Source organism: Lepidochelys olivacea (assembly GCF_965140295.1).
Source record: "Lepidochelys olivacea isolate rLepOli2 genome assembly, chromosome: 1".
In the NCBI taxonomy this organism is placed as follows: domain Eukaryota; kingdom Metazoa; phylum Chordata; order Testudines; family Cheloniidae; genus Lepidochelys; species Lepidochelys olivacea.
This window is the reverse complement of record NC_140411.1, coordinates 324,452,005-324,479,283: the sequence shown is the minus strand read 5'-3', so window position 1 is coordinate 324,479,283 and position 27,279 is coordinate 324,452,005. Positions and strand designations below refer to the sequence as shown.

General features: G+C 43.7%; 1 protein-coding gene across 3 annotated transcripts in view; it reads left to right on the top strand.

Annotated features, from left to right (window-relative positions):
- Positions 1–27,279, top strand: part of CPNE8 (copine 8) — a 282,884-nt gene that overhangs the window by 108,046 nt on the left and 147,559 nt on the right. For all 3 annotated transcript variants that reach the window (XM_084621135.1, XM_084621137.1, XM_084621136.1), the window contains 2 exons: positions 20,508–20,611; positions 24,563–24,667. In XM_084621135.1, the coding sequence (XP_084477261.1) occupies positions 20,508–20,611; positions 24,563–24,667 (209 nt within the window). The remainder of the gene's footprint in view (positions 1–20,507; positions 20,612–24,562; positions 24,668–27,279) is intronic.

Here is a 27,279-nt window from a genome sequence, read left to right as displayed (position 1 = left end):
CTGGGTTAAACTCCCAATGCCTGATGGGGCAAAAACATTGTCACGAGTCGTTTTGGGTACATGTCATCAGGTCTCCCTCTCTCCCTCCCTCCATGAAAATAACAGCAGACAATCGTTTTGTGCCTTTTTTCCTGGGTTACCCGCGCAGATGCCATACCACAGCAAGCATGGAGCCTGCTCACCTCACTGTCACTGTACGTCTTCTGGGTGCTGCTGGCAGACAAGGTACTGCATTGCTACACAGCAGCAGCTCCTTGCCTTTGCGGCAGATAGTGCAGTAGGACTGATAACCATCATATGTCTCCTGTGTGCTCCTGGCAGACCTCAGTGAGGTCGACGGGCGCCTGGACAGACATGGCTATTCTCCTCTTAGAGCACCAAATGGGAGACAGAGACTCCAGGTCATTCTCTTCTTTGATTTTCGTCTCATGGAGATTGAGTCCTGCCTGGAATGTCATGCGAGCTGGAGGCTTCTGCCTCAGGCTGCTCTCCCAGCCGGCATCACCGCGCGGTTGCACCTACCCCAGCCTACCCCTTGCTCCCTTGGCTCATGAAGCCTGGACAGCAGTAAGGAGCAGTTCAACTATAGGCTGAGTAAGTGCAGAATGGTGGTAGAATGTGCCTTTGGATGTTTAAAAGCTCGCTGGCGCTGTTGGCTGACTAGGTCAGACCTCAGCACAACCAACATTCCCATTGTTATTGTTGCTTGCTGTGTGCTCCATAATATCTGTGAGAGTAAGGGGGAGATGTTTATGGCGGGGTGGGAGGTTGAGGCAAATCCCCTGGCGTCCGATTTTGAGCAGCCAGACACCAGGGTGATTAGAAGAGCACAGCAAAGCATGCTGTGCATCTGAGAGGCTTTGAAAACCAGTTTCATGACTGGCCAGGCTTCAGTGTGACAGTTGTATGTATTTCTTCTTGATGCAAACCCACCCCCTTTGTTGATTTTAATTCCCTGTAAGCCAACCACCCCCTCCCCTTCGAAATAAAGTAACTATTTTTTTGAAACCATGCATTCTTTCTTCATTATTATTTTTTTTAAAAATGAGATAATAGACAAGGTAGCCCAGGTGGCGTGGGAAGGACAAGGCCACGTTGCTTATTGTAGCCACACTAAAAATCAAACTGTTTGAGTGACAGCCTTCTGTTGCTTGGGCCATCCTCTGGAGTGGAGTGGCTAGGTGCCCGGAGCCTCCCCGCACGTGAGGAGAGTATGGAACATGGGGAGGAGAATAGGTGGTTATACAGTGGATGCAGGGGGGGTCTGTGCTCTTGTTGGCTTTCCTGCAGCTCCAACAGATGCTTCATCATGTCCGTTTGCTCCCCCAGCAGGTGCTGCTTCATGTCCGTTTGCTCCCCCATTAGCCTCAGCATCGCGTCCTGCCTCCGCTCTTCGCACTCACTCAATTCTTTCCTGGCCTCTGCCACTGAATGCCTTCATGCATTAAGCTGTGCCCTATCAGTGCGGGAGGACTGCATGAGCTCAGAAAACATGTAATCATGAGTGCGTTTTTTTCGCCTTCTAATCTATGATAGCCTCAGGGATGGAGATGATAGGGAGAGCGTAGAAACAGTCTATGCTCTACGATTCTGGGGGGACTGCATGGTCACCTGTGCTGCTGAGTTTGCCACGCTGACCAAACAGGAAATGAAATTCAAAATTTCCCTGGGCATTTCCTGTGTACCTGACTAGTACATCGGAGTTCAAAGTGCTGTCCAGAGCGGTCACAATGGAGCACTCTGGGATAGCTCCTGGAGGCAAATACCGTCAATTTGCATCTGCACTACCCCAAATTTGACCCAGCAAGGTCGATTTTAGCGCTTTTCCCCTCGTCGGGGAGGAGTACAGAAGTCAATTTTAAGAGCCCTTTAGGTCGACGGAATGGGGTTGGTTATGTGGACGCAATTATTTTTTTTTAATTGACCTAACACGGCTAAATTTGATCTAACCCCATCGTGTAGACCAGGCCTTAGTTTCTTAATCCCCAAATGCTAGTAAACTATGTGAATTATGGGGTTATATGTCCATTATGAGATTTTTTTGAGAGAGAGAGAGAGACGTGAGTAGCAAGAACAGCAACAAGCAAAAGAAATCTTTGTAATTTTAGCTTTGTAATTCAAAGTTTGTCTGTTTTGTACTTAATGTGTGGCTAAAACAGTTTAAAAAAAGTTTATTGGAATAAATAATCTTGTATGAAAAGGAATAGCTCCAAAAGAGAGGCTAAATTTAAAAAGATTGTCCCAGCCCAGTGATACTCATGAGCGTCTAAATGTGGAAAAGCTGTAGGGACCAGGGAAGGAAGGGGAGAGAGTGAGGAGAGATTATTGTTATGTATAACAAGGAATGATTGATTCCTGAAGGGAGTTTTGAGGAGATTGCTAAATAGAAGGATGGTGTTTACTGGAAAGAAAGTGAGAGAGTTTTCCAAGTGTAAGTGGTAACATAAGAGAAGATACAAAGTCAAGAAAGGAAAAACTAAGTGTAGGGATCAATAAAGCAAGGTATTTGGTAAAAAGCATAAGGAGCAAATAAGGAAGTAGAATGAAACTAGATGAAGACATAGGATGGAGTATGTAGAGGCTTGAAGGGATTTGTTAAGGGTTTTAATTTTTAGTAATTGCTAGAGTCATGCTGAATGTTTTATTTAACTGTTTTGACTTTTTTTACTGGGTAACAGTGTTTCTCACTTTTTTTCTCAATTTTTACAGTAGTAACTTGTTTGTATCTTTACTGATGTATCCAACATGCTATACCCTGAGAACTTACCATAATGCTTTTTTACGTTCTGTTTTCTGTTATTTAAAATATTTTATTAAGAACCCTAAATCCTGTGCCTTATTTCTAGTTTACTTAGGCTTGTATGTCCAATTGCAGAGTAGAAACTGTTTTAAATTGCATATTGTCCTAAAATGTAAATAATTATACAGACTATTCATTGCCTTTGGCAGCCCAATAGATTCCAAATATCGTGCCCTTCAGGGTACAGTGTAATGCCTAATTCTTCTTTGAGTGCTTTTTCATGTCCATTCCAATCAGGTGTGCGCGCACGCATGGTGACCAGAAGATTTTTCCCATAGCAGCATCTGTCGGGTTGGTGTGGGCACCCCTTGGAGTCCCACCTTCATGGCGCTCAATATAGAGCCCTGCCAACCCTCCACTCTTTCAGTTCCTTCTTATCGCCAGTGACGGTTGGCTGGAATGTCCCGTAGTCCTTGCTTAGCAAGCACATTCTACTGTTCTTTGTATATAGTTTACCTTAGTTATTAGTAATTAGAGTTGTTGAGGGGTCCCCCCCCATTTTGACTCCCCAGAGCTATGTTATGCTGCAGTCCCCAGGGTTTAAAAACTCTGTGGCCTGCTCAAAGCGCAGGCCAAAGAGCGATCTACACTCCTCATGCTAAACAGTGTCTAAGGGAGGGTCACCGAAAGGATCACTCTAAGATCTGCCATGAGTTCCGCCCTAGAACCCTTAAAGAAAGGGAACAGCGGCTTAAAGTGATCCTCGTGGAGGCAGCTCTATGCCCCCAATCGGACCCAGGCTCAGGGGACCTGGCTCCTAACATGTGCTCCTTGATGTGGAGCGCCCCAGCACCGTACTCCAGCTTAGTGCCGAGAAAAGACTTTACCGGGACGCTTGGCACTGGCACGGCACCTCCTGAGGTCCAGCGGAGAGCAGGCACCGATCCCACTCGCCGGTGCCTCAGAAGAAAAAGAAGTCAGACAGTCAATCATCTCCGGCTAAATCCAGAGAAGTGAGACCTCAGACAGGCCACAGTTCCGGATCCCCTACTGGGCAGTCTCAACTCCTGCCCAGGCGAGGCAGTTGAGTCTAGGCTCCACATGGTCACTGGTCCCTATGGGCCCGCAGCTACAGCTCCCTCCGATGTTGGAAGCTTTTGAAGCTGCTTAGGACCTGCAGCACCTTACAGTGCCGTTCTCACACCCAAGGAGGGAGGAACCTTCAGCACTGGTGGTCCCACCCCACCTCCGGGTGCAGTCAAGAGGGAAGCCGGCAATGATGTCCAGGCACTCCCCCTCTCCATGTCCTTCGGCACTGGCCAACTCAGACAGAGAACCTACTCATTTCCCGAGCTCTCGACGCTCAAGACACCGAGGCTTGAGTCCTCCGTGGTCTTCAGTCTGAGACCTCAGAGTCAGTCTGACTCCTACCAATCTAGGAGGAGTAGGAGGCGAAAATCGAAGTCAGGGAAAGACAGGAGAGAGCCCCAAGCATGGCCATTGCAGTGGCCATTCTGGACCCCCGGGGACTTTCACCAAAGCCAGGGAAGGAATCAAGGGCAGTGCTCCGCTGCATCTTCTGTGGCCTCAACCACCTTCATCCTGCCATCAACTGCACAGCTTACCTCGGCGCCTGCCCACATGCCAACTCCTCTGGCTGTGGTGCCATTGCTGGCACGGACCTTGGCGTCCGACTTCGGCACTGGCACTGATCTCAATGCCGACTATGGCACAGGCACTGACGATCCTGGCGCCGATGCCGGTGACAGGCCTGCCACCTTCATTGGCCCAGACATGGGGTTTGGCATCAGTTCCATCAACGGTTCCACCGGTGTTTCTGATGCCTGCGTCAACACCAGGTTCAGTGTCGACAGCCCCAGTGCTGGCGAGCACTCCATTGGCACCAACGCTGCTCTGAGAATTGCTGGACTCCCTGGGAGCAGATGGCAGGGAGCATCCGCTTCTTGTAAGTGTTTCTCCTCATCGTTGCCAGACAAGGCATTGGTGGGCACAGACATAGTTCCGGCACTTGAGGACAACAGGGTGCCGCAGCAGTTGCTGCGAAGGGCTGCTCAGGGTCTGGGAATTAAGGCCGAGGATGTGGTCAAGGCTGATCCCATGGTGGACATCCTCGCCCCCTCAGAACCTTCTTGTATTGCCGTACCACTTATTAAGACTATTGTGGACACCACCAAGAACCTGTGGCAGATCCCAGCTTCCTTGCTGCCCACTGCCAAGCGCAATGAGAGGCATTATTTCGTGCCCTCCAAAGGGTACAAACATTTGTATTCTCATCCACCTACTGACTCTCTTGTTGTGGATGCTGCTAACCAGCGTGAGAGGCAGGGTTTCCAAGGACCCTCTCCAAAAAACAGGGAGGCTATGCGACTAGACCTTGTCGGGGGAGAGGTCTTTTCTACATGGGGTTTGCAGCTCCGTATTTTGAGCCAGCAGGCCATCGTCAGCAGGTACTCTTTTAACACCTCTGCAGCAATGGCCAAATTTACGGAGCTCCTCCCTTCAGACTCCCGAGCTGAGTTCTCGGCCTTTGTGGAGGAGGGGAAGCTACTCTCCCGGGCTTCCCTCCAGGCTGCGTTGGACGGTGCAGATGCCGCCACTAGGGTCATGGCTACTGGGGTGGCCATGAGAAGGGGCTCCTGGCTACAAGTCTCGGGGCTCCATTATGAGGTCCAGCAAACTATTCAGGACCTCCCATTTGAGGGTGTGATGCTTTTTTCTGAAATGACAGACAAGAAACTACACAGTCTGAAAGACTCATGAGCCACCCTCAAGTGGAGACATTTCAGACTGCAATCTCCTCCAAGATTTCATCAGCAAAACCGCCAGGATGGCTCTCAGAGGAGGAACAGGAGTGGCAGGAGGAGACAACACCCATCTTCAGGCCAGGGCTCTGGCCAACCCAAACCGCCTTTTGAAGGGGCAGTCGAGGATGGCACACCAGATCAGAGATTGGATCTACCCCACCTTAACTTTTTCCTCCCCACTGTTCCCTTTCTACTGTGCATGGTCCTGTATCACTTTGGACCGCTGGGTGCTCCGCACGGTAGACAGGGGATACTCCATCTAATTCTGTGCATTCCTGCCCTTCCACCCTCTTTCCCCGTCCCTCTTCATAGACCCTTCTCCTGAGCAGCTCCTTATCCAGGAGGTGCAGTCGCTCCTATTGGTAGGGGCAGTGGAGGAGGTTCCTCCGGAACACAGGGGCAAGGGCTTTTATTCCTAATACCTAAAGCGAAAGGCGGCCTCAGGTCTATCCTGGACCTGTGAGAACTCAACAAGTTCGTGAAGAAACTCAGGTTCCGCGTGATCTCCTTGGCCTCCATCATCCCCTCACTAGATCCAGCAGACTGGTATGCTGCCCTCGACTTGAAGGACGCACATTTTCGTATTGCAATTTCTCAACCCCACAGGAAGTACCTCAGATTGTGGTCAACAGTACCCACTACCAATTTACCATCCTCCCGTTCAGCCTGTCAGCAGCACCTTGAGTCTTCACCAAGTGCATGGCAGTTGTCGCCGTGTTCTTGCGAAGGCACCAGGTACAGGTATTTCTGTATCTCGATGACTGGCTGATCAAAGGCCACTTCAGGACCCAAATGAAAGCTCAGGTCAGATTAATCAGAGCCACCTTCGATAGCCTGGGTCTACTTCTAAACTAAGCAAAATCGACTGTCTCCCATCCAGAGGCTAGAGTTCATAGGGGCAGTACTGGACTTGACCCAAGCCAGGGCATACCTTCTGGAGGCAAGGTTTCAGGCCCTGAACAATACAGCGAGGAACTGCCTGAAACTTCTCGGACACATGGCTGTCTGTACCTACGTGGTGCAGCGTGCCAGACTCAGGCTTTGACCGCTTCAGTCGTGGCTTGTGTCAGTGTATCGCCTAGTCCGGGACAGCTTGGACAGGATCGTGACCCTGCCTCGCGTGGTCCTTGACTCCCCTCTGTGATGGATTGATGCTCAGGAGGTGTGCTCAAGGGTTCCCTTTACCAAACCACAGCCATCTCTGTCACCGGTGATAGTCGCGTCAGACTTTGGCTGGGGAGCTCATTTGGGATACCACAGGACTCAAGACCTCTGGTCTCAAGCAGATCTGGATATCCACATAAATGTCAAAGAACTGAGAGCAGTGTGCCTAGCATGTCAGACTTTCCATACCTAACCAGACAATGTGTGTATCAATCATGACAGACAATACAACAGCAATGTTCTATATCAACAAACTAGGGTTCATGCTCCTCTCCCATATGCCAGGAAGCCCTCATACTTTGGGACTTCTGTGTAGAACATTCAATACACCTTCAGGCATCGTACCTCCCTGGGGTACAGAACGAGCTAGAGGACCACCTCAGCATGTCGTTTCACAGCCACGAGTGGTCCCTTCGCCTGGATGTCGCAATTCCAATCTTCCAGAGGTGGGTTTTTCCCCAGGTAGACCTTCTCGCCACGTGACGCAACAGGAAGTGCCAGCAGTTCTGCTTCTTCCCGAATCACAGCCTGGGTGCCAGCATGGATGCGTTCTTCCTCCACTGGGGAGGTTCTCTCCTATACGCCTTTCCACCCATACCACTCGTTCACAAGGTGCTTCTCAAGATCCGCAGAGATCGAGCCCACGTCATACTGATAGCACTGGCCTGGCCCTGTCAGCACTGGTATACATCTCTCCTAGACATGTCCGCGGGAACCCCGATTACCTTGCGCTCTTCCCAGACCTTCTCACACAAGATCACAGACGTCTCCAACACCCTAACCTCCAGTCGCTTCATCTCACAGCGTGGAAGCTCCATGGTTAAATCCATTGGAGCTTTCCTGTTCAGACCAGGTTAGACTGGTCCTCCTTGGCAGTAGGAAACCCTCAACGAGAGCCGCATACCTTGCCAAGTGGAAGAGCTTTTCAGTCTGGTCAGCGCAGCACCATTCGCCCTCATGCTAGCTTCAGTGCCGCTCATTGTGGACTACCTCCTCCATCTGAAGCTGGAGGGACTCTCATTGTCTTCGGTAAGGGTGCACTTAGCACCATCTCGGCCTTCCACCTGGGCACGCAGGGCTGCTCTGTGTTTGCTAACACCATGGTCAGCCGATTCCTAAAAGGGCTCGACAGGCTATAGCCTAACATCCGTCAGCCTTTCCCTGCCTGGGACCTCAACTTGGTCCTTTCTAGGCTCATGGGCCCTCCCTTTGAACTGTTAGAGCAGGGAGCATGTTGCTACCTCTCTTACAAGGTGGAGTTCTGGTCGCGATAACCTCGGCCAGGAGGGTGTCTGAGCTCTGGGCCCTAACATCAGACCCTCCCTACACAGAGTTCTGTATGGACCAAGGTTCAGCTCAGGCCTCATCCTACTTTTCTCCCGAAGGTTGTGTCGCAGTTTCACATCAACCAGAATATCTTTCTCCCAGTATTCTACCTTAAGCCACATTCTAGTGGCAGGGAGCAGAGACTCCACTCTCTGGATGTCCGCAGGGCACTGGCCTTTTACAGTGAGAGAATGAAACTGTTTAGAAAATCAGTCCAGTTATTCGTGACAGTGGCGGACAGGATGTAAGGTCAGCCTGTGTCATCCCAACGCATCTTGTCATGGATACCATCCTGTATTCGTGCGTGCTACAGCCTGGCAGGTGTTCCTTCACCTCCGATCACTGCACGCTCCACCAGGGCACAGGCTTCATCTACAGCATTCCTGGCTCAGCTTCCCACTCAGGAAATCTGCAGAGCGGCGACATGGTCCTCCATACACATTTTTGCCATGCGCTATGCGATTACCCAGCAGGCTAGAGATGCTGCTGCCTTTGGACGAGCAGTACTCTAATCAGTGGACAGCTCCAACCCCGCCTCCTGAACTTGGGCTTGGGAGTCACCTGATTGGAATGGACATGAACAAGCACTCGAAGAAAAAATGGTTACTCATCTTCTCATAACTGTTATTCTTCGAGATGTGTTGTTCATGTCCATTCCAATACCCACCCTCCTTCCCCTCTGTTGGAGTAGGCGGCAGGAAGGAACTGAAGGGGTGGTGGGTCAGCAGGGCTCTATATTGAGCGCCATGAAGGCACAACTCCATGGGACGCCTAGACCAATCCGATGGATGCTGCTATGGGAGAAATCTTCCGGCCACTGTGCACGTGCACGCACGCACACACGATTGGAATGGGCATGAACAACACATCTCAAAGAACAACAGTTCCTAGAAGGTGAGTAACCGTTTTTTTCTTTTTCAAACTGCCTTTGCACATTCATAGTCTCGAGATGTGCCAGCACTGTGGCTTGGACTGAGGGAACCTTCTAGTAGCAGTGTCTGCTGGAATGCTGTTGTGCACTCTCTCTCTCTCTCTCCTCAGGACTCTGGGATTTGGAGGGTGGGAGGTACAAAAGAAGATGTGGTATGCTAATTGCCTCAGTTCCTTCCAACTGTGATAGCAGGTGAACTAGGAACCCCCTTTAGGTTCTTGAACCCAGATTCATTGGAATGGATCGTTCCCTGTGCCGTCACCTTCTTTTGTTTAATTAGTTTTGAATTCTTTTTTGATTAAGGATTTTAGTACCCTGCACAGGTCATTGATTGTGATACGTGAGAATTAAAGATAAGCAATGGTTCAAGAGGTCCTCCTTACCCTGCCACTTTTCCTTCTTCAGGTATATACATGTATGGAAGCCTGGTGGAAGGTCTTTAGCCCTCTTATTGGTCCATATAGATCGTCTTCACCCTGAACTAATACCTTTTCTTGCCCTAATCCTCCTTTGGTTCCAGCCTTTCAGACCATGAGATCACTTTCACTCACTATGGGTTATCATAGGGAATTCCCTACCGGATACTGGCAGAACTGGCAATGTGGCCATATTGACCTTCCCTATAGATATTATCCTGAATTTAAAAGGGCTGAAGAAAGACAGCCACAAGGGAAACCTTCTCCCAAAAGGGTTCAAGGGAAATGACCTGCACCAGAACTGTTACACTTGCTAGGGACCAAGAGATTTGTCTCAAGCACATTGTCTGCAATAGAGCTATAGAAGAGCCTATTGAACCTCTGCCTGTAGATCCAAATGTTCAAACTCTTCCATATAAGAATGTGGATGCATCATCTTCTTCCTCTCCTTGCAGAATATATGTTCCAAGTTGCAGAAAGAATGGCTATTACCTTAAACATCCCTTTGGTAACAAGAGGAAACTACACTTAGTTTTCAATATTCTGAGTTCATCCTCTAGGAGTAATATTACCTAGTGAATTCTAGAAAGTTTTCTTACAGCTGGCAAAAAATACCTGATTAAACAGAGCATCAGGACAGGCAGTTTCTAAAAAAGCAAACTATATGGAGCTGCCTTCTGATGTCATCTTTTTCTTGCTGATCCTTCAAGCTACTAATTCATTGGTAGTGGTGGCTCCTGCCCAAATCGCTAAAGGATGGTTGTGCAGAATGAGGGAGTTGTGTATTGTTTATAAATATCATATGTGCCTCAGTTTACCTGTGAGATTCTCTTCTCTGACTGTGTATAGACTTAAGTCAAAGGAAATTGCAAGGGGAAATGAACAGGAAATAAAACAATGGCAAAGATAAGGTGCTATTATAAGTAATGTCAACATCCTTCAGGAACAATGAGAAAGCTAATAAGTGGAAAATAACTCCTGGCCTGGTGCCCACTAGGTTGACAAAGTTTACTTTTCCTGGGCCAAACCTAGGATCAAAGCATATAATAAAATCTTAAAGATGCTAGCCTAGCAGAGATGGAGGGAGGGAAGAAAGGATCCGTTAGCAAACTGAGCCTGGCACACAGGCTGAATGAGACACAGACAGAAGCTGCAGCAAGCAGTCTGCTTCTCCCAGCCTACTAGAGAGGGAGGTAACTGGGCTATATGGAACTTATCAAAGCTGGCAAGGAAATACTAAGGTGCAGGTAAGGGAAATGGGAGTATAAGCCTTTAATTATTTATACCATCTTCTTGGCTTGGTGTATACTTTTGGGTGAATAAATGATACTTTTTTTTGATGAAGCTGTTTCTCAAACTTATTCTTTCACAAGCTCACTCTTTCATAAGCTCCTGGAGGAAAAGTGCCAGATCCAGTTGGGTCTGTCAGGTTAACACGGTTGGTAAATGGGGGCTGCAGCTCAGAGATCCAATCTGAGTAGTAGGACCATGTGGTTTCACCATTGAGAGAGGGTGAAGGTAGCCAGGCCAGTCACCTGTGAAGTGCACTCAAGACAGACTGGAAGGAGTATGAAGTGCAGCTCACTTGGTGACACTGATAAAGGTGTAGTCCACTCTACCCCTTCTGTTAGAGCAACTAAGCAGCTAGATGCACAAGGTAGAAAGATGTTTTCCTCTGCCAAGCTGGGAATTAGTGGTGAGTTTTCAGGCAGTAATGTACAATAGCACTGTTTGCCCAGTCATGGCTTGAAGACCAGAGATAACTGGCCAAAGCCCTGGTTATCAAAGGTCATTTAGTTGCTATGCATTCCTTGAGAACATCATTTGATGCTTCTGATGTAATGTTTAGAGCTGGAGCATCCACGATTACTTTGAGGCACCACGTGTATCTGTTGTTCTGGAATTCTTCCAGAAACAAGAACCTCCATCCAGGATCTGTGATTTGATGGTGAAAGGCTATTTAGCTCTCAAACAGACAAGGTTCTAGAAAAACTGAAAGATACCAGGTATGCTGCAAGGTCTTTGTGGATTTGTCAGCCCCCTAAGAAAAGATTTTCTGACTCAGTTTTGTTGCCAGAGAAACCATACCAAGCCTCTACTTCCTATACCAACAGCAGCCTCTTGTTCAGCATCGGCAGCAACGCAATACCTAACTACCATGAGCTAGCAGGAGTTCCACTGTATCGTCTTCCTCTGCACCAGCCTCAGGTTTGATGGGATGTCCAAAAAAATTAGGTCAGTTTTAAACCTATAAGAGGGCTCACCTTCATTTGAAAACAATCTCTCATGTTTCTTATATACATGGAGTACTACTGCCATAGACCGATGTATCTTGGAGTTTGTAAACATTATCCCTTGTCCCAACTCTCCTTCCCCATCTCCTTTCATGCATCTTTCACCGGAGGACATGCTAAGATCAGAATTTCATTCAATACTGGAGTTGGAGTCTGGTTTTGAAGGTTTTTTTGTTGTAATATTGTGACTTTTCGGTCTGTAATCGAGTGACCAGGGAGATTGAAGTGTTCTCCGACTGGTTTTTGAATGTTCTAATTCTTGACATCTGATTTGTGTCCATTTATTCTTGTGTAGAGACTGTCCGGTTTGGCCAGTGTACATGTCAGAAGGGCACTACTGGCACATGATGGCATATATCACATTGGTAGATGTGCAGGTGAACGAGCCTCTGATAGTCTGGCTGATGTGATTAGGCCCTATGATGGTGTCCCCAGAATAGATATGTGGACACAGTTTGGAGATGGTTGGGAGATGTCCAGGTAATCTCCACGCCGGATTTTAGCATTGAGAGGGAAGAAAACGAAGTAAGAAAGGATACAGCCATGGGTAGGAGAATGGATATAAGGAGGAAGGCCAGTGTGGATACCAGTCTAATAGGTTATACTGGCTGTAGAATGACCATGCCTAATAGGGTACAGAATGTGAGTGAAGCCAAACAGTAAAAATTAAGATGTTTGTACACCAATGCAAGGAGCCTAGGTAACAAAATGGAGGAACTAGAGCTACTGGTGCAGGAAGTGAAACCAGATATTATAGGGATAACAGAAACAAGGTGGAATAGTCGTCATGACTGGACTACAGGTATTGAAGGGTATGTGCTGTTTAGGAAATACCCAAATAAAGGTAAAGGTGGTGGAGTAGCATTGTATATCAATGATGAGGTAGAATGTAAAGAAATAAGAAGCGATGGAATGGATAAGACAGAGTCCGTCTGGGCACAAATGACATTGGGGAAGAAAACTATTAGAGCCTCCCCTGGGATAGTGCTTGGGGTGTGCTATAGACCGCCGGGATCTAATTTGGATATGGATAGGGCCCTTTTTTAATGTTTTTAATAAAGTAAATACTAATGGAAACTGTGTGATCATGGGAGACTTTAACTTCCCAGATATAGACTGGAGGACGAGTGCTAGTAACAATAATAGGGCTCAGATTTTCCTAGATGTGATAGCTGATGGATTCCTTCATCAAGTAGTTGCTGAACCGACTAGAGGGGATGCCATTTTAGATTTGGTTTTGGTGAGTAGTGAGGACCTCATAGAAGAAATGGTTGTAGGGGATAATCTTGGTTCAAGTGATCATGAGCTAATTCAGTTCAAACTGAATGGAAGGATTAACAAAAATAAATCTGCAGCCAGGGTTTTTGATTTCGAAAGGGCTGACTTTCAAAAATTAAGGAAATTAGTTAGGGAAGTGGATTGGACTGAAGAATTTATGGATCTAAAGATAGAGGAGGCCTGGGATTATTTTAAATAAAAGCTGCAGAAGCTATTGAAAGCCTGCATCCCAAGAAAGGGGAAAAAATTCATAGGCAGGAGTTGTAGACCAAGCTGGATGAGCAAGCATCTCAGAGAGGTGATTAAGAAAAAACAGAAAGCATACAGGGAGTGGAAGATGGGAGGTGATCTGCAAGGAAAGCTACCTTATTGAGGTCAGAACATGTAGGGATAAAGTGAGACAGGCTAAAAGTCACGTAGAGTTGGACCTTGCAAAGGGAATTAAAACCAATAGTAAAAGGTTCTATAGCCATATAAGAAAGAAGTGGGACCGCTAAACACTGAGGATGGAGTGGAGGTCAAGGATAATCTAGGCATGGCCCAATATCTAAACAAATACTTTGCCTCAGTGTTTAATAAGGCTAAAGAGGATCTTCGGGATAATAGTAGCATGACAAATGAGAATGAGGATATGGAGGTAGATATTACCATATCTGAAGTAGAAGCGAAACTCAAACAGCTTAATGGGACTAAATCAGGGGACCCAGATAATCTTCATCCAAGAATATTAAAGGAATTGGCAACCGAAATTGCAAGCCCATTAGCAAGAATTTTTAACGAATCTGTAAACTCAGGGGTTGTACCGTATGATTGGAGAATTGCTAAGATAGTTCCTATTTTTAAGAAAGGAAAAAAATGTGATCCGGATAACTACAGGCCTGTTAGTTTGACATCTGTAGTATGCAAGGTCTTGGAAAAAATTTTGAAGGAGAAAGTAGTTAAGGACATTGAAGTCCATGGTAAATGGGACAAAATACAACATGGTTTTACAAAAGGTAGATCGTGCCAAACCAACCTGATCTCCTTCTTTGAGAAAGTAACATATTTTTTTAGACAAAAGAAACGCAGTGGATCTAATTTACCTAGATTTCAGTAAGGCGTTTGATACTGTGCCACATGGGGAGTTATTAGTTAAATTGGAAAAGATGGGGATCAATATGAAAATTGAAAGGTGGATAAGGAATTGGTTAAAGGGGAGACTACAACGGGTCCTACTGAAAGGTCAACTGTCAGGCTGGAGGGAGGTTACCAGTGGAGTTCCTCAAGGACCGGTTTTGGGACCAATCTTATTTAATCTTTTTATTACTGACCTCAGCACAAAAAGTGGGAGTGTGCTAATAAAGTTTGCGGATGATACAAAGGGAGGTATTGCCAATTTAGAGAAGGACAGGGATATCATACAGGAGGATCTGGATGACCTTGTAAACTGAAGTAATAGTGATAGGATGAAATTTAATAGTGAGAAGTGTAAGGTCATGCATTTAGGGATTAATAACAAGAATTTTAGTTATAAGATGGGGACGCATCAATTAGAAGTAACGGAGGAGGAGAAGGACCTTGGAGTATTGGTTGATCATAGGATGACTATGAGCTGCCAATGTGTTATGGCTGTGAAAAAAGCTAATGCGGTCTTGGGATGCATCAGGAGAGGTATTTCCAGTAGGGATAAGGAGGTTTTAGTACCGTTATACAAGGCCTCACCTGGAATACTGTGTGCAGTTCTGGTCTCCCATGCTTAAGAAGGATGAATTCAAACTGGAACAGGTACAGAGAAGGGCTACTAGGATGATCCGAGGAATGGAAAACTTGTCTTATGAAAGGAGACTCAAGGAGCTTGACTTTTTTAGCCTAACTAAAAGAAGGTTGAGGGGAGATATGGTTGCTCTCTATAAATATATCGGAGGGATAAATACCGGAGAGGGAGAGAATTATTTAAGCTCAGTACCAATGTGGACACAAGAACAAATGGATATAAACTGGCCACCAGGAAGTTTAGACTTGAAATTAGACGAAGGTTTCTAACCATCAGAGGAGTAAAGTTTTGGAATAGCCTTCCAAGGGAAGCAGTGGGGGCAAAAGATCTATATGGCTTTAAGATTAAACTTGATAAGTTTATGGAGGAGATGGTATGATGGGATGTTAGATGGGGTGGGATCTGAGTTACCCAGGAAAGAATTTTCTGTAGTATCTGGCTGGTGAATCTTGCCCATATGCTCAGGGTTTAGCTGATCGCCATATTTGGGGTCTGGAAGGAATTTTCCTCCAGGGCAGATTGGAAGAGGCCCTGGAGGTTTTTTGCCTTCCTCTGTAGCATTGGGCATGGGTCACTTGCTGGAGGATTCTCTGCTCTTTGAAGTCTTTAAACCACGATTTGAGGACCTCAATAGCTCAGACATAGGTGAGAGGTTTTTTGCAGGAGTGGGTGGGTGAAATTCTGTGGTCTGCATTGTGCAGGAGGTCAGACTAGATGATCATAATGGTCCCTTCTGACCTTAGTATCTATGAAACGGGCTTTGTTGCAAGGATAGGTTCCTGGGTTAGTGTTTTTGTTGTGTGGTGTGTGGTTGCTGGTGAGTATTTGCTTCAGGTTGGGAGGCTGTCTGTAAGCAAGGACTGGCCTGTCTCCCAAGATCTGTGAGAGTGATGGGTCGTCCTTCAGGATGGGTTGTAGGTCCTTGATGATGCACTGGAGAGGTTTTTGTTGGGGGCTGAAGGTGACAGCTCGTAGTGGCATTCTGTTACTTTCTTTGTTGGGCCTGTCCTGTAGTAGGTAACTTCTGGGTACTCTTCTGGCTCTGTCAATCTGTTTCTTCACTTCAGCTGGTGGGTATTGTAGTTGTAAGAAAGTTTGATAGAGATCTTGCAGGTTTTTGTCTCTGTCTGAGGGGTTGGAGCAAATGCGGTTTTATTGTAGAGCTTGGCTGTAGACAATGGATCGTGTGGTGTGGTCTGGATGAAAGCTGGAGGCATGTAGGTAAGTATAGCGGTCAATAGGTTTCCGGTATAGGGTGGTGTTTGTGACCATCACTTATTAGCACTGTAGTGTCCAGGAAGTGGATCTCTTGTGTGGACTGCTCCAGGCTGAGGTTGATGATGGGATGAAATCAATTGTTGTAATCATGGTGGAATTCCTCAAGGGCGTCTTTTCCATGTACATTGGCCAAACCAGACAGTCTCTACATAAAAGAATAAATGGACACAAATCAGACGTCAAGAATTATAACATTCAAAAACCAGTCGGAGAACATTTTAATCTCTCTGGTCACTTGAGACTTTTAGGTCTGTAATCAATATTACAACAAAAAAACTTCAAAACCAGACTCCAACGAGAGACTGCTGAATTGGAATTAATTTGCAAACTGGACACCATTAAATTAGGCTTGAATAAAGACTGGGAGTGGATGTGTCATTACACAAAATAAAACTATTTCCCCATGTTTATTTCTCCCCCACCCCCCGTTCCTCACACGTTCTTGTCAACTGCCCACCTTGATTATCACTACAAAAGGTTTTTTTCTCTGCTGCTGGTAATAGCTCACCTTACCTGATCACTCTCGTTACAGTATGTATGGTAACACCCATTGTTTAATGTTCTCTTTGTATATAAAATCTCCCTACTATATTTTTCACTACATGCATCCGATGAAGTGAGCTGTAGTTCACGAAAGCTTATGCTCAAATTTTAGTCTCTAAGGTGCCACAAGTACTCCTTTTCTTTTTGTGAATCATTTTAGACCTTCAAAATCTCAACTCTTTCAACAGAAAGTTCAACCTCTGCTTGCTTATCCAAGTCATGATCATCTCCTCCTGATCAATTCAAGACTGGTTTGGGGCTCTTGCTGTACAGGATGTTTATTGTCACATCTCAATCAGATATTCACATCAAAAATACTTATGGCTTGTTGTCATTCCATTTTTTGCAGCACCTCAAGTGCTTGTCAGTAGTATCAGCACATTTGAGAAGTTAGGGTCCCTTACTTGCATGATTGGCTCATCTGGGCATCCTCACAGGATGTCACAATCATGTACCCTATTCCAAACACTGGGGTTCAAGATAAATGGGAAGAAATTGCACAGAGCTCCAGCCCACATCATACCTTTTGTTGGTTAAATTTTGTATTCTCAAAAAGGCAGAGGTTTTCTTCCAGAAGAAAGGCACTTTAAAATCCTTACAGCAAAACAGCGATAAAAGTACTATAGGAGAACGAATATCAAACAGTGCTGTTCTTACTCAAGCTTGGTGGCATTATGGCTTCTGTAATGTACATAACACTATGTACACATTTAAAGATGAGGCCTCTACAACACTCGCTAAAAGGACACTATATACCAAAACAGACATTACCCAGAGGTGTGTTCCTATTCCCACATTCAACCCTGCAATTCTGTCAGACACAGTAGACTCGGACGCTTCCAATCTGGGCTGGGAGCCTGTTGCAAGAATTTGACAGTTCAGTCACTGGAAGTTTAGAGAGGAAAAACTCCGTATCAGTATTAAAAGGAATACTTTGGGCTCTCGAGTCCTTTCTCCTTCAACCACATGACAGAGTGGCCCAAGTAGTTGCCAGGACTACTACATCAATATTGTGTATGAACAAGCAAGCTGTGCAAAGACACTTCCACTCTGTGGGAGTGGTGCGCAGTACACCAAATTTATCCTCCTTGCAAACAAGGACAAGATACTGGCCTATCAGCTGAGCAGAAACTTGCAGGATCAGCACAAGTAGTTACTCCAGAACTTGGTAACAAACTATATCTTCTCCCTGTGGAGGTATCTGGAGATGTATCTTGTTGCAACAAGATAGGACGGAAGAATCCCATGCACTGCTACAGACTAGGGACCGAGTGGCTAGGCAGCAGTTCTGCAGAAAAGGGGTTACTAGTGGATGAGAAGCTGGATATGAGTCAACAGTGTGCCCATGGTGCCAAGAAGGCTAACAGCATTTTGGGCTATATAAGTAGGAGCATTACCAGCAGATCGAGGGATGTGATCAGTCCCCTCTATTCAGCATTGGTGAGGCCTCATCTGGAGTACTATGACGAGTTTTGGGCCCCACACTACAAGAAGGATGTGGAAAAATTGGAAAGAGTCCAGCAGAAGGCAACAAAAATGATTAGGGGGCTGGAGCACATGACTTATGAGGAGAGGCTGAGGGAATTAGGATTATTTAGTCGGCAGAAGAGAAGAATGAGGGGGAATTTGATAGCTGCTTTCAACTACCTGAAAGGGGGTTCCAAAGAGGATGGCTCTACACTGTTCTCAGTGGTAGCAGATGATGGAACAAGGAGTGATGGTCTCAAGTTGCAGTAGGGGAGGTTTAGGCTGGATATTAGGAAAAACCATTTTCACTAGGAGGGTGGTGAAGCACTGGAATGCTTTACCTAGGGAGGTGGTGGAATCTCCTTCCTTAGAGGTTTTTAAAGTAGGGCTTGACAAAGCCCTGGCTGGGATGATTTAGTTGGGGATTGGTTCTGCTTTGAGCAGGGCAGTGGACTAGATGACCTCCTGAGGTCCCTTCCAACCCTGATATTCTATTTCCTCTAGGCTGTGAGGTAGGTCTCCTCTCTGCATTTTCCCCCAATTCTTCTAATTCAGTGTTCACTGGAAAATAAATAAGACAAAGCCAAGGTTATTGTGATTGCCCTGGCCTGAGCAAGACATTAGTCATTCTCAGGTACTGTGACCATCACAAGGGTTTTATCTATCTCCTGCAATTCCAGACTTATTGACCTAACAGGTTTCAGAGTAGCAGCCGTGTTAGTCTGTATTTGCAAAAAGAAAAGGAGTACTTGTGGCACCTTAGAGACATTAGTGGCATTCAGCCACTGAATGCATTCGATGAAGTGAGCTGTAGCTCACGAAAGCTTATACTCAAATAAATTTGTTAGTCTCTAAGGTGCCACAAGTACTCATTTTCTTTTGACCTAACAGAGAAATTGTATTGTATCCGTATTCAGACTCTCTCCACTTGAAGGCATGGTCATAGAACTTGAGCTATCTGTTTGGAAAAAGTAAAGGAGAGTCTATTCAACTCCAGGAAGCAGTCAACTCACCAGTTATAAGTGGAAAAGTTTTTTTGTGTGTAACCCACAATAACATGAACCAAGCTTCAGCTCCTGTTCAGTCCATACTGAAGTAATTACTTCATTTGAAATCCTTTGGGCTGTCCTAACTGTCAGTAAAAGTACATCTCACAAGCATCTTGGCTTCAAGATACCATCAAAATGTAGTCAAGTAAAATACTATATTTAGACATGCTATAATAAGATTATTGAAGGGATTAATGAACATCTGCCCTCTGATTAGTGAGTCCATATCTACATGGAAACTCAATCTAGTACTTAGCTCATGGAACTTCCTTTCAAGACTATGAGAGATTGTTCCCTGTTTCATATCACAATTCAGACAGCTTTTATGGTAGCTATTAAATTCACTAGATGAGTGAACAAGTTGCAGGCTCTTATGGCTGATTTCCCCTGTCTCCCTTACAGTCTTTCACAAAAATATCATAGTCCTTTGTCTGCACCTGAAATTTCCCTTCAAGGTTGTAACAAAACTCCATCTTAACTAGTCTATAAACTTGACAGTATATTTTCTCAAGCTTTACTTTCACTCAGGGAAGCACAACTTAGAGGGCTAATGCTCCATTTGGTTCAGTCTAAGGAATACAAGCAATCACCTAGGGTTTTTTTTTCTCTCATTCAGAAAAGAGTAGCAGTCAGGCAATCACATGCCAATGCCTTTCTAAGTGAATTAGAATAAGTATGGAAAGATTTATAAACTTACATCTGTTCCTCTTCTAGAAGGGCTTAGAGTGCACTTGGCTAGAGCAAGGGCTGCTTCTGTGGCCTGTCTTTGACATACTGTTGGTGGAGTTGCTGTCTGTGCTGTTAGCTACAATATTCTCATATTAGAAATCTGTAGAGTTGCCATGTGGAGCTCTATTTCATAACGTTAGAAATATTCCTTAGAGCTGGCATCTAGATCAGATGCAGTTTGGTGAAGTAGTATTACAGTCTCTATTTAACTAGGACTCCATGTTGTACTATCCAGAGACAAGAGTACTGCTTATCCAACTATCCTAAGAGTAGGAAAGTGCAGAGGCCACTCAAAGAAGAAATGAAGGTTACTTGTCTGTAACCAAATTCTTTGAGATGAACTCTTCATATTCACACTCCCCACCCACCTTCCCCTCTTACTCAGTCATAATTTCAACTTTGGACCCAAGAAGGCAATGGAAGGAACTGAGGCGTTTGGTGCACCATGACATGTCTCCCTATTATAGTACTGCCTTCCAAATGCTTGGATACAAAAGGGGTCTGAGAGCACTTCAGTGAGCACTGCTTCTAGAAGGTTTCACTGGGTCAAGCTGCACTGTTGGCATATCCCAAGAATGTGAATGTGCAGAGATTATCTTGAAGGTGAGTAATCTTAAATGCTCACATATAAATGAACTACTTTGTTTTGTTGTTTGTTCTTTATTTTTGCAGATGACAAGCTGAGCATAATTTGTGTCTTTATTTCTTTTTTAGGATTCTGTACTTATGCAGTTTTGTGCAAACAAGTTAGACAAGAAGGACTTCTTTGGGAAATCTGACCCTTTCCTAGTATTTTATCGAAGCAATGAAGACGGCAGGTAGATGATAAAATTATAAAGACAATAGGGATATCTGATGTTGGTAGTTATAATACACAGTTATTGCATTTTGATGATGATTGTCAGACTGCAAGCTCTAATTTATTCTGTAACCTCATAACAACAATTGCTTGGAATATAGTTTACTATTTTAACAAGTTCATTTACCTAAACTAGATAATGTTATGGCAGTGTAGAAATAAGACTGTTATTTCAGCACACAGTTAAAATAACATAACTAAGGCATTTTAAAGCTGAGTTTGTGAGTAAGCCTAGAGTGCTATGAAAAATGGCATGGAATTTATTACTGTGGAAAATAGATCATGTGGTATACCTTAACATGTTAATAGAATTCTAGATGCATCTGTGAAGAATATATTAATGCACAAAGATTGATTTAGAGAAGAGTCCTTTTGCTGCAAGTTTGGAGATCTGTTTTAACCTTTTCATTAGAGTCGTGAGGGAAAAAGACTTATGAACAAAATTTCAAAACCTCTCAATACATAAATGATTTTCAGATGTGTCTGTCTGCTACGTTCATGCTTAATTCACTAAAATAGATTTATCTCTGTTGTGTTCCACTTAAGAAATATCTGATCTACTAATTCCTGGCCCAGGGACTACTTATGTGGGTCTATTAGCAATTGGCTTAACCTATTTTCTGGAGTCTTCCTTTCTGGGATACTCCTCATTGTCATATTCAAGAATGTAGCAGTCCAGAGGCTAGCCATGCCTGATGGTGGGTCCATGGGAAACTAGTCTTACTGACAAATTCTGGAGCATAAGCTGTTCTATGTAAGTAGCTGTCGCCAAGAACTGTGCCTCTCTGAGGCAGTTTGGTGGAACAGCTCAGCACCTAAAGATTATAAAGTGCAGCAGGAAAGTACTTGGACCTCTATTGAAAAATTGCAGGGCACTCTCTCCTCTCCCTTCCATTGATGCATTCAGACAGTCAATAGACAGTCAATGGGGAACCTCCTGAGTGCTGGTAAGTGTGGCTGAGCCCTGTCCATAAGAACCACACCCCACCAGTGGTAGGCATAATTGCCTCTGTATGCTGCTGATAGTGACCACAATGAGCCTTTAATTCCTTACTTGCCCCTAGGGTTGCAACCTGTCCCAGTTTTCTGAAGATCATCCCTTTTTTGAGGTAACTGTCCTAGGTAATTTGTAAGGGTGCTCAGTGCACACACTGAGCTGTCAAATTTTATGAGCTAAGGATCATCCCAGATGCCCAGGTTTTTTGTACCTGAGAGGTGGCAACACTACAAGTAGCCCGTTAAATCTGATTATAATGGGATACAAGGAGCAGCACTTCAGAACTCCTGTGAGAGGCTGGATCGATACTCCCCAGCTTGGCTCAGAGCTTCAGGGGCTCCCTCACAATAAGAACAAGAATAAAAGATAGGGTTTGTGGAGCTTAGGAAAGGATTTTGATGAACCTGGTAAGCAAGAAACTGTCATTCTCATCAGCCCCCTCACCCTTGCACATCCCCTTCTCCTTATCAGATAGAAGGAAAGACCCTTACCCAGGAAATTATCTGGTTCTTCGGAAAATAGCAGCAGCTTAGGAGCTAGGAGCACCAGGGAAGCCAGATGCAAGGAGAAATCCCCAAGGAACTGTGTACAGAGCAGGCTGCAGCAGAAGCCAGGACGCAGTCATTGGAACAGCGTGTGACTATCGGACATTATAGCTGCAAGCAGGTCTGTGTGGGACTTTTGAGGAATCCGCAGTTCAGAGGCGCTCTTCTAATTGAGCCTGGGCTGGAAATCTGCAAGATCCTATTTGATTTGCATAGAAGACTGGACTGGAGAGGCACCCCAAGCACTAGGCCTAAAGAGTCCTAACCTTTCAAATTATAACCTCTTTTTTTAATATGTTGTTTAATTATAAACAGCTATGTGTCATAAACCTTTCACACATCTTAGTTGTACATTATCTGAATAGGTCATATTCCCCTAACTCAACAATTAGGTGTAAAACAGCTAATAATGCTCAGGTTAGATCTTATATATGATTAAAATAAATAATTTCTTTTAATTTTCCAAAAGAGAGATATAGTTATTTTGTTATAAAACTGGTAACCAATACATCCAAACAATTAACAGTGTGATTGGTTAGTATTAAATTTCAAACCTAAAGTAGAATAGATTATTTTCAGTTCAGCTACAAAGTACTTACAGGTATCAAAACTTAACTTCCATTTCCAAAGTATATCTCCCATTTAATGGAATCATTTACAGGGAATACATTTTAACTTATTTTAGATAACTGATAAATAGATGCCACGTTAGAATTCATTGCAGTACCTCTTTTCTGAAGAAAAAACATTTCAAATTTAAAATAACTTTTATTCAACACCATTGAGGTTAATTGAATCATGAATATAAGAGATGTGCCATCATATTGCTCTTTATTTTAAAAGAAACAAAAAACAAATCATTAATGCCACTGAGATGCCACTGGTACAAAATGTCATTCCTGACCAATAGTGTTTTCACTATTTTGAATGTAAAATGAGGGCCAAGAGATAATTTTTAAAATAAATTAATGGTATCTCTAAACAGAAATTATGGGAATTGATACACAAACGGACCCTGAATGGGATATCACTGACTATTTCTCACTGTCAAGAAATGTCACATGGAGCTGCACAAAACTTGGCATGTATGGGTATCTGTTGCTACAACCTGTCTCCAGAAGCAAATGATTATTATTTACATAGCAGCAATAATGGCTGGACACTGCTCAGACAAGAACGACTACACGGTCTGCCTCAGTAAATTTACAATCTTGTGCATACAAACAAAGCAGTGGGGAAATGAGAAGTGATAAGGGCAGGCTGATTGGACATGAGGTTTACAATGTTCCACAATTTTTGTTCAGATTTTGATTTGTTTTTTTAGTGGAGTAAATATTCTTCCATGTGTAGTTTGGAAATTTTTTCTAAGAGAAGGATTGAGGATTATGGTTCTCTACTGGTATGATTAGCTGGCCTGAGAAAACACTTGCAGAACACCAAGATCTAAATTCTGTTCTGGTTCCTGGGGCTATAGTAGTTGTGCATTCCACCAAAAATTCTATAATCCCAATACCCAGAATAGTCCACCTGGGATTTCCTTCCGAGTCAATCTGTGCGGACATTTCCTATCCTTATGGAAGATAAAGCAAAGTGATGCAAGCTGTGAAACAAGTTTTAAAGTCAATTGCACTCACTGTTCTTTTTAACCAGCTTCTGGGTCTGTTCAACATTTTAAGTGTCCTATTTCTGTGTAGTTCCTTCTGATTGTTGCAATTGATGTATCCTGCAGCTGTTCTCAGATAATGGACAGATTACTAAAACTTGCTATCCTTCAGTGAATGTGGTTTCAAGGTTTGAACTTTTTAAAAGGATTCTCTCCGCCTAGTGTCCAGTGGGTGTCAGTGGCCACATACATGCAACTTTTTCTGGATGTGTGGAATCACATGATTCAGAAAAAATGATCTGCATTAAAAAAAAAAAACAGGTGCATATACATTTTCTGGAGCTAGGCCATGCATTAGAAGGGTCCTGGTGATCTCTCTGAAGTAGGTCTGTCCAAGTCCAGAAAAATAGCTCAAGAGTTGTTCACTGTGCAAGCAGTCAAAGAGTAACAAGGACCCAGCTCACCTTCTCTGAGTTCCAACGTTTATAGAACCAAATATCGCAGTTAAAATGAACACAGCAGTCATGAATTGGCATAACTGCAAGTTTATAAATTCTAAAGTCTGCCCTTTTCCGGTTAGGTAAAATCTTCCTAGTCCTAGACTTCATTGTACTTCTGTTTTAGATTGTATTTGGACATACTAGCTTTAGAATTAAATTATTTAAATACTGAGGTAGAGCAATAAAGAGATTATTAACTACTTCTGCATATTTATGACTCCACATCTGATCACTCAAAAGTGAAAAAATATTTTTTTTTTTTCAGTTTTACGATCTGTCACAAGACAGAAGTTGTAAAAAATACATTAAATCCAGTGTGGCAGGCATTCAAAATCTCTGTCAGAGCGCTGTGTAATGGAGACTATGACAGGTAAGATAAAGACTGAGTTCTATATGCAGAGATAATTTTCTTTTCACTTACAAATTCTTATGTGAATAACTTCTGTAAGCATTGCTGCTTCTGAATTTTTGGTTGCGTTATTTAATCTTCATTTTAGAAGACAAAATTAGTTCAAAACATTGGTTACATTTTAAAAAATATTTATCTGAATCCTTTACTTAGATGTGAACAAAGTTCCTTTTAGCTAGGAGATAAGTCACAAGAAATAGACATTTCACATAAATGAGCAAGGCAAAAATATGAATCGTGCAGCAAGTATCATGAGTAATTCAAACTAGTAAATAATCCTCTCTCCATCAAAAGGAGTCCCTGCTACTACTGTGCATGGAAACTAGTTTCTACTCTGCTTCAGTGAGAAGCAAATACTGGTGCACTACTTTCCTCAGGGGTGGAACTTGTACATCAGAGGATGCTGGGAAAAAGTCCCAAAAAAATAAGATATTTTATCAAATGGTTTTTGTCTGCAGTGTCCTTATGTATGTGGCAGCTGGACCCTGTGTGCCTGAAGTACATAGGAGTCAGAACAGCTCAAGACCCAACCATGCTCAGAGTCTAGAAATGTTTGGCATCTCCAAAATTCTTACAAATAGACATACTCCGCATTAAATTCTGACAGGACGCACAAGGAAAAAAAAAGTATAACTCTACATGTTGACTACCTCTTGTTACCACCAATGTTTTCTAGGTGCACTGAGACATTGCTGCAATTGCAACTGGCCCTTCTCAGCCCATTTATCGTGTCCCTGCTTCCCTGTCTCAGCCTTGTATCTGGAGCTGTTGGTACATCTCACCCAGTCCTCAATGGACACCAAAAACGTACACCGCAATCTGTCACTCAACCTCCTCCAAGTAGTCAGTACTAAGCAGCATAAGAGCAAGAAGCATTCTTATTCACCAAGAGTTGAGAACCACACTTTCATGATAATAAGCCTAGCAAGCCTTTCTCTCCCTAAAGGATACAAAGAAATCCAAGCCTAACTGACCCAAAGTTTTTGAGGAGAAGGGGAAATTTCTTTAACCTTCTTATTGGAACTGTAGGCTGAGGACACTTTCCTGGGTATTTTTAATATTGAGGACACAAGCAGAGTAGAGTTCAAGGCTCTTGTCTCAGTATATTGCACTACTTTCTATAGTAAAGGAAAAAGTTTTTCCCAATCATTACAAAAATGAAAGAATTGTCCACATATGTTTCAAACCAGAGGACGAAAAGGATCAATTGTGTTTTAAAAGGGCCTGGACAATAACAAAGGTGTTTGTTTAATTATGAAACACTCCTCAAGGATAAGTGGAATTTTTGAATTTTGTTATGAAACTCTTCATGAATTCCCATATTTCAGAGGGCTCTAAGAAATTGTATATTCACTTATAGTGAACAGCTTCATCTGACCGGTCAGACAGGAAGAAGAACACTTTAAAGGAGGTATATGTTTGATACAGGTGACAAGGGCTTGAAGGCAGATCTAAATGCATCTTTTCTCACTAAAGATGTTGACATTCAGGTAGTGCCATTATACCTACTGATTTTCTAGCCAGTGCTACTTTGAACTCTTTCAAGATATTTTGCTAATGATGGTGAAGACAATACACATTCCTGTAATGAATTAATTAATCCAGTAATGCTTAAAAAAGTATTTTCAGATCTTATCAGTCTTACAGATCTATCATCATGTATCCAAATTCCAACTTTCTGAAGATCTCCTCCTTTCATTCATGTCAGGGAAAGAATAACCTGTTTTCTCAGAGTGAAAAATCTATAATGAAAAAATGTTTTAGAATACAAGAAACTTAAATGAAATCCTTTTGGTATATAATATCAGTTGTACACCAGTGTGAACTTTCAGAATCTGTAGGTTTTGAAGACACGTTTAAATATCTCTTGCACATCTCATGTGAAATGTATAAAATTGAAGATCAATAGCTAGCCTTCTCACCGTGGAACCCTTTGGGGAGAGTATGTAGCTTGCCCAAAGAAGAGTTACCCATCCTGAAATAGGCAGAAAAGAAACTTTTGGCACTTCATTCACATAGCTGGGAAAATAAATATCTCTACAGACTGGCTGAGTTTTTCTATCATGTACCATAAGCAATAGAGAAAACTTTTTTCCACATATATTATCTAATTTGTAGTGGGGGTAGAGAACTCATGGGAGATTTGGCTTTTTGCCACAATTGCAAAGTGTAACTATTCTAAAGCGGATAAATGGAACCACATTAAAAGGCATAGACAAGTTATCTGTTGTTTTTGTAAAAATTCCAACATTACCATACTTTCTCTGTTAACCCTTATTCCCAAGTTGCGAAGAAAATTGCACCAAGTTGGCCTCCCAAGTGTCTGGTTTGTTGAACTGACACTTTGGACCATGCAGAAGCCCTGGCCACAACATAAACAATCTTTTGTCTCAGGAACTGATTTATTATGACAGTTTTCAGCTATCAGTCACTGTGGCATGGTTTGTGGCTGAAGTGCCAAGGTGTGTTTGGCTAAGTAACTAGCACACCTCTCAGATCTTGAAGTCAAGTAGCAAATAGCTAGAATAACAGACTTCTTGTGATGTGCTACTTTTTATGATAAACTAACAAGG